Source organism: Cygnus olor, chromosome 27, assembly GCF_009769625.2.
Source record: "Cygnus olor isolate bCygOlo1 chromosome 27, bCygOlo1.pri.v2, whole genome shotgun sequence".
Classification (NCBI taxonomy): Eukaryota; Metazoa; Chordata; class Aves; order Anseriformes; family Anatidae; genus Cygnus; species Cygnus olor.
The window spans coordinates 3,752,853-3,760,363 of NC_049195.1; the positions used below are offsets into that span (position 1 = coordinate 3,752,853).

A 7,511-nucleotide genomic window follows, 5' to 3' on the forward strand; every position below is an offset into this window, starting at 1 on the left:
CAGTGACACAGGGCAGGGAGCTGGGGAGCCCCAGGCCACTGCTGGGGACACATGGCCGGGGGAAACGTGGTCTGGGGCAGGTGCCAGGCCCACCGACAGGGACTCAGAGCTCTGCCCCTGTCCCAGAGGAGGAGGAAGCCGCTCCTGTTTTCTTCTAAGCGTCTTGCAACAACCCACGGCTCTGCAGAGCCCTGGCCCCGGTTCAGCAACACGCCCGAGCCAGTGCCTGGCACAAACGTGTTGGCCTGGGTGAGGAGCGCCAGGAAGCAGATTGCGCAGCGCCCGACAGAGGCGTCCGGGGCCGCATCCTGCCGGATCCACGCGCGGGGCGGTGCCTGCGCCTCTGCTGCCGGCCTCACCTCCCTGGCAGCACCCAAACCTCCACCCAAACCCCCGGCACCCGCAGCGCTCCTCACCCTGACCTGGGCTGGCGGGCCTGAAAAATCACAGAAAATCCTAGAATCATTGGGGTTGGAGAAGCCCTCCAAGGTCATCTGGCCCAACCGTCCCCTACCACCAATGTCACCACTAAACCATGTCCCCAAGCACCACGTCCAACCTCTCCTTGAACAGCCCCAGGGACGGTGACTCCACCACCTCCCTGGGCAACCCGTCCCAGTGCCTGACTGCTCTTTTTGGGAAGAAATGTCTCCTCATTTCCAACCTGAACCTCCCCTGGCACAACTTGAGGCTGTTCCCTCTAGTCCCATCACCGGTTATCTGCCAGAAGAGGCCATCCCCGAAACCAAAATAAAACCCTGAGATCATACAAAGGCGCCTGCTTCTCCTTTTTCCGTGTGCTAAGCGCTTAAAAAAATAAATAAATAAATGGGTGGGAGCGGGAGGGGCTCACCCTCTGCGCCTACGGGGAGGGGCCCTTTAAAGGCGCGGCGTTGCCCTTTTAAGACGCGGCGTTGCCCTTTTAAGACGCGGCGTTGCCCTTTTAAGACGCGGCGTTGCCCTTTTAAGAAAAGGAATTGCCCTTTTTAAGAAGAGGCGTTGCCCTTTTAAGAGTAGCCCCGGCCCCTTTTTAAGAATGGCGGGGCGGGGCGGTGCTGGCCGTTGGGCTCGCGGCGCATGCGCAGAGCCCGCAGCCGCCCCATTCAAGCCGCCCGGGCCGGCGCGGCCCCCCCGGGCCCCCCCCGCCATGGTGTCGTGGGTGCTGAGCCGGGCCGTGCTGTGAGTAGGGGGGGGCGGCCCCCGGGGCTCTCCTGGGCCCCCCCCCGGGCCCCCCCGGTGCTGGGGGGGGGGGGTGGGCGAGGGGCGCCCGTTTAACGGGGGTTGGGCGGCGGGGGGGGGCGTGGAGGGGCTGGGGGGGTGTTGGGGTTTGGGCGGGGGGGGGAGGGGTTGGGGTGCTGCCGCCCGCCCCCCCCCGGGGTGTTGGGTCTGTTAAATGTTTGTGCTGGGGCTGGCAGGCGGCGGTGCCTGGGGGGGGGCATCCAGGGGGGAGGTATTTTGGGGAGGGGAGGCGGGGGGGGGGGGGGGGGGGAGATCTGGAGGGGGAGACTTGGGGGGGGGGGCCCCTCAAAGGGGAGGGGAAGACCCGGGGGGGGGCACCTCGGGTAGGGGGAGACCCTGGGGAGGGGGACACGTTGGGGGGGGGGGAGACACACACTTAAAAGGGGAAGGGGACACCTGGGGGGGGGGGGGCACCTAAAAGGGGTGGGGACGATCCTGGGGGGGAGCCTAAAAGGGGAGGGGGACACCTGGGGGGGGCATCTAAAAGGGGAGGGGGAGATCCTGGGGGGGGGCATCTAAAAGGGGAGGGGGACATGGGGGGAGGGCACCTCGGAGAAGGGGAGACTTGGGAGATGCACCTAAAAGGGGAGGGGGAGACCCTGGGGGGGGGCACCTGGGGGGGGGGGGGGCTCCCTGGCAGCCCGGCCCGGTGCCCCTGACCCCCCTGTGGGGTTCCCATCCCCACCACTCAGTGCCCCCCCCCCCCACATTGGGCTTGGGGCCGGGGGGGGGCGTTTTGTCGGCGTGGGGCAGCGCTACGGGGTGACGCCGCCTCTGCCCCCCCAGGCTGGTTTTCGGGATGCTGTACCCCGCCTACGCCTCCTACAAGGCCGTGAAGAGCAAGAACATCCGCGAATACGTGAGTAGGGCCCCCCCGGCTGCCCCCCCCCGGCCCCAAACCTGGGGGGCTGACGGCCGGCCCGCGTCCCGCAGGTGCGCTGGATGATGTACTGGATCGTCTTCGCCCTCTTCATGGCCACCGAGACCGTCACCGACATCTTCCTCTCCTGGTGAGGCCGCGGGCGGGGGTCTGGGGGTCCCCCCCCACTTTTTTTCTGTTTTTTTTTTTTTTCTTCTCTTTTCTGGGGTCCCCCCCTTTTCTGTGTGCCCCCATTTTTGGGGTCTCCCATGTTCCGGGGGACAACGGCTTGCTGGGAGGGGGATTTAGGGTGACCCAGCTGGGGTCCCCAGTCCCGACGCATGTCCCTGCGCGGGATCAGGACGCGCCCCGGGCCCCCCCCCCCCCGATATTTTCTGCCCCCCCCAGGCTTCCCTTCTACTACGAGGTGAAGATGGCCTTCGTCGTCTGGCTGCTGTCCCCGTACACCCGCGGCTCCAGCCTCCTCTACCGCAAGTTCGTGCACCCCACGCTGTCCCGCAGGGAGCAGGTGGGTGCCGCCCGGCCCCGGGGGCTGGGGGTGGGGGGCGCTCAGCCCCATCGGGACACCACCCCCCCCCCCCCACCCCGGGCCGCTGCACGCACCCAGCACCCCCGTGGTTTTTCCCCGCAGGAGATCGACACCTACATCATCCAGGCCAGGGAGCGGGGCTACGAGACCATGGTGCGGTTCGGCAAGCGGGGCCTCAACATCGCCGCCACCGCCGCGGTGCAGGCGGCCGCCAAGGTACGGGGGCACGGCACGGGGGCGACGCCGTGAGGCAATCGGTGGCTTGTAGGGCCGGGCTTGGCCCCGCCGATCCTGTTCTCCCGGCTGCCTCGCCTGCTTTCGGGTGCCAGCCCCGCAACGGGGGGGGGGCAACGGCGTCCCCCCCCAAAATGGGGCTGGGGTCCCCCGTGGGGCTGGGGTCCCCCCCACAATGGGGCTGGGGTCCCCGGGGGCCAGCGGTGCCCCGGTGCTTTGGGTTCCGCCCTGTGTGGCCGTGCCTCGTTCCCCACCCTTTATCCCCCACCCCGCAGAGCCAGGGCGCGCTGGCCGGGCGGCTGCGCAGCTTCAGCATGCAGGACCTGCGCTCCCTCCCCGACGAAGCCCCCGTGCACTACCGGGACCCCCTGTACCTGGAGGAGCAGGAGAGCCGCAGGCAGCCCCCGGGTGAGCCGGGAGCAGCGGGGTCCCTGCGCGCAGCGTGGCCGCGGGGCTCGGGGGGCTGTGCCAGAGCCGTCGGGTGGCCCCTGTCCCCAGCCTGCGGAGCGGCGCCGCGCTGCGACAGCGAGACGGAGGAGGAGGAGGAGGAGGAGGAGGAGCGCTGGTCGGACTCGCAGGTTTCCCCCAAGCCCACCCCTCACCCCCGGGACCCCAGACCCCTCTCCCGGAGCCAGAGCTTGCGCGCGGCGAAGAAGAAGCCCCAAGGCAAAGAGGTATTGTGGCGGGGCGGGGGGAGGGGGGGGCACAGCACCGCCGGCACCGAGCTGTGCCCGGCAGGATCTGACCCCCTCCCTCCCCACCCCAGGGCTCTTCCCGGCTGGCGCGCGGCCGCGTTCGGAAGAAGCCGGCTCGGACGGAGAAGGACAATTAGTTTAACACTGCACACACCCCCCACCCCGGGGAAAAGCATCGCCAGGAGTCTTAACTTGTTGAGTTTGCTGCTGCAGCGCCGGGGGGAGCCGGGGTTTGTGCCGCCAGCTCCCCCCCCACCCGCCCCGGGGTGAGGGCTCCCCGCTGCCTCGCGCCGCGCGTGCCTTAGGTTTTGGTGTCTGCGCCCTCCCGGCCGCACCTCGCACCCCGGGGGTGCCTCGTGGAGGGCTTGGGGGGCTCCATCCTGCTCCCGGCCGTGCTACCCCCCCCCCTTCCCTTGACCATCGCTGCTGCAGGGGGGGCGCCGGCGCCTCTCCCGTGGGGGCCCGGCTCCCCCCTCCCCAGGCACTACAGGAGCCCTGTCCTCGGCACGGGGTCCCCGGGGGGGTCCTGCTCTGCCGCTGCCACGTTGCCTTCCTCCCGCCTCCCCTCTCCCCCGGGAGCCAGTGTGGGGACGTTCCTGGGCTCCATCAATCCCCCGTGAAGCCAAAGACACCGCCCGTGCCCCCCCCTCCACCACGGGTGTGTCCCCCCCCCCCCTTTTTTTTCCTCTCTCTACTTGAAACCGGAGCACCGGTGCCTGCCCGTGCCCTGCGCGGCACCACGCGGCTTTTAACGCCCCCCCCCCTCCTCGAGGGGGAGGTGGGGGGGGGGGGCATTTTTGTACACAGACGAATAAATCTGATTCCAGACTTTCAGAAATCGCTGTCCCCCTTGCCTCAACCCCGTCCCCAGGAGGGCGCAGCACCCCGGGGTGCCCCTGCAGTAGCCGTGACCCCCACGGCGTGGCAGCAGGCGCCGCGGCCCCCCTGCGGGACACCCGCGGCACGCAGCCGGGGCTGGAGGCAGACGTGGCCCCGCTCTGGCTCCCGGCCCCGCTTTGTCCTCGCAGCCCTGCCCGGGGCTCTCGGCCCCTTTTTGCTCCATCCCTCGGTGGGGGGGGGGGGCTTCACCCCCCTGCGTGGGGTGGCACGAGGCGACGGCGCTGCTCGTGCCACGTCTGCCATCTCCAGGAGCCCCTCCGGCGCCGTTCTCCAGCAGCAGTCCCCTCGCTCCCGAGGCTTCCTGCCCTCATCCCTTTGTCCAATCTTATTTTTAGACCCCGGCTTCTCGTCGCCTTCAGGGGGGCTTCCCAGGGCAGGGAGCGTTTGCGCCCCGGCGGGGGGCAGGCAGGGGCGCTGGAGCAGCTTAGGTGGAGGTGGCCAGATTAGCCGGGTAAAACTGTCTCGGAGACGATTACTTAAAGCAGCGGGGAAGGAAGGCTGGGTGGGGAGAGGGCAAGGGCCAGGGGGCTGCCCGTAATCCCCCAAAAGCCGCTTAGGGAGCCCGGTTCCTCCAGGGATACGGCCCCGGGAGGATGCCGGTGGTGGGGTGCGGGGTGGGGCTGGACCCCAGGGTGGCTTTGGGGAGGCTGGGTGGGTGCTGCGAGCCCCCTGGGGGGCACGGGGGGGGGGGAGAAGTGTGTGTGTGGGGGGGTGTCAGAGCCTGAGCATCGCGACCCCAGGATGGGAGCCCGGTGGGGAGCCGCCCGCTTCGCAGGGTGGGGAAACTGAGGCACGGGGAGCGGAGCCTTCCCCCGAGGTGGGCACCCGCTGCCCGCTCCTCGTTCTGGCACCGTCCTAACGTTCCCCCGGGGAGAGAAACCCAAGCGAGGAGCGCAAGCAGCCCCCATCCTGCCCCCCCCAGCCCCACCCCCTTGCCCGGGGCCGAGGCAGCCCCCTCGGGTGGCAGCGCGGATCCCAGCTGTGTCAGCTCGGGGGCCGGTGCCAGGCTGCAGTCAGCAGAGCCGTAATCTCCCCCGGCTGGCAGCGCCCCAGCGCAGCAATTACGTGGCTGACCTGAGCTCGCCCGCCCGCCGCCAAGCTCCCAGCTCGGGGGGGGGGGGGAGCTGCCCCCCCTATTCCCCCCCCCCCATGGGGTCCCCAAGCTCTTTGTGGGGTCCCCGAGCTCACCGTGGGGCAGGATTTGCCCCCGCAGCGGCGCGCGCTCCTCATGCCGGGGTTGCGAGAGGCCACGTAAGCCGCGCGAGTTGCAGCCCCCCCCCCCCAAATCAGCTTCCCCACGGGGCTGGCATTAATGGGGGCGAGGGGCAAGTCCCTGCCCCGTGCCCCCCCCCCCCCCCCCGCCCCAAACCCCTGCCCCGTTTGGGGTTTCCCCAAGAGCTGGCGGGGGACACGGGGCGCCGCGGCGGTGTCACCTCGCCCCGCTGGATGCGTCCCCTGCCCCATGGAGGGGTGACACCAAAGCCCTGGCAGCTGCCATCCCCCTGGGCCCTTGGCACCGCCAAAGGTCAGTGGCGGTGGGGGGGGGGCACCGGGGGCTGTTACTCATTGACGGGCTCTGCCGGCGGCACGGCTTCCCCGGGGGTGCTGTGGGTGCTGGCACCCCGCAGCACCCACCCCGCAGCACCCTCCTCCCCGTGCACCCCTCTGGAACGGGTACAGGCTGAACCCCACAAGCTTGGTGACACCGAGCCCCCCCTCGACCCCCCCCCCCCCCCCCCATTTCCCCCACTGCCCCTTTCCTCCCTCATCCCCCCCAAAACGCAGCCAAACCCGGCGATCCCCCCCACCTCTACTTTTTTATGGACTGGGGGACGCCGATGCCACCCTACAGCCGCCCTAAACCCCCACCCCCACCCCCCAAACTCCCTTTTGGGGCGTTCGTCTTGACGCATCCCCCTTCTACAAGCTGTGCCGGGCATCCCCAGCCCCTGCAGTCCCCCCCCCGGTGCCGTGCCCCCCCCCCCGGCCCCGCCGCCTGAGTCAGCCGCTGCAGCCCGGAGCCATGTGAGGCCGCGCACACATGGCTCCCCGCGCGGCGCAGCGCTGTATTTTAGCAGACGGTATCAAAAGCATAATTATGTCTGTTGTTTAAATGCAGCCTCTTTTTCTTTTTTTTTTTTTTTTTTTTTTTTCTGCCAGCCCCGGGAGCTTTTCAGCTGCCTCCCTCCCCCCCCCCCCCCCCCCCCATCCCCACCCCACCCCCCCCACACCCCAAACCCAAACCCCAGCCGCAGCCGCGCACAGGGCACGGAGACGCGCGGCGGCGGGCAGGGGGCTCGGGGGTGGGACGGGGGCTGAGAGCCCCCCCGCATCGCCTGGGGGCAGGTAAGGCTCCTTCATCCCCCCCCCACCACCACCTTTTTTTGCAGCCCCCCCCCCCCTCCCCGTGACGTCCTCAGCCCCGCGGCGAGGAAGAGGAGGGTGGGTGGTAAGCGTGGGAGCACGATGGGGAAGGGGCGCCCGAGGTGACGGGGCCGCGGGAGGACACGGCGGCTGCTGGAGGAATGAGGGCCCCCCCCCCCAGTGCTCCCCCCCCCCAGCAGATTTCCTCCCGCCTGGCCCCTTGGGGACCCGGCTGTCCCCAGCCAGCCCCGGCCCTGCCCTGCCCTGGCACTCGGATCCGTTTCAGCTCCCCAGGCCAGGGCACGTGCGGTGGGGCTGGAGCCACGTCCCCAGCGCGAGCGGGGTCACCGAGGTCCCCCCCCCCCCCCCCCCCCACGACCACCACGCCGCGCTTTTGGGGACGAACCCAAGGGGACCGTGCCCAGCAAGAGGCCCCCCGCCCCCCCCCCCACGTCGCTCCCTGCTCGGGGGCATCACCACCCAAGGGACACCGTGGCTGGGGGCTGGCCCCATTTGTGACTCTCTTCTCCCCACGCCAGGAGCCGTAACGCCCCGTCGTGCCACCCCCCCCGCCCCCCCGGGTGACGTCTGCTCGTCCCCCCGTCCCCTGCCAGCCATGGGGGGGCCCTGGCGGCGTGGTGGGGGCAGAAGAGGGGCTTGGGCTGCGGGC

General features: G+C 70.1%; 1 protein-coding gene across 1 annotated transcript; it reads left to right on the plus strand.

Annotated features, from left to right (window-relative positions):
• The first annotated feature begins 1,027 nt into the window (after window positions 1–1,027).
• On the plus strand, window positions 1,028–4,409 carry REEP4 (receptor accessory protein 4). Its single transcript, XM_040538313.1, has 7 exons — window positions 1,028–1,179; window positions 2,026–2,098; window positions 2,173–2,249; window positions 2,507–2,627; window positions 2,751–2,864; window positions 3,158–3,556; window positions 3,649–4,409. Exons 1-7 carry the CDS (start codon window positions 1,037–1,039, stop codon window positions 3,712–3,714), a joined length of 993 nt encoding a protein of 330 aa, XP_040394247.1. The 5' UTR covers window positions 1,028–1,036; the 3' UTR covers window positions 3,715–4,409.
• The last annotated feature ends 3,102 nt before the right edge of the window (window positions 4,410–7,511 follow it).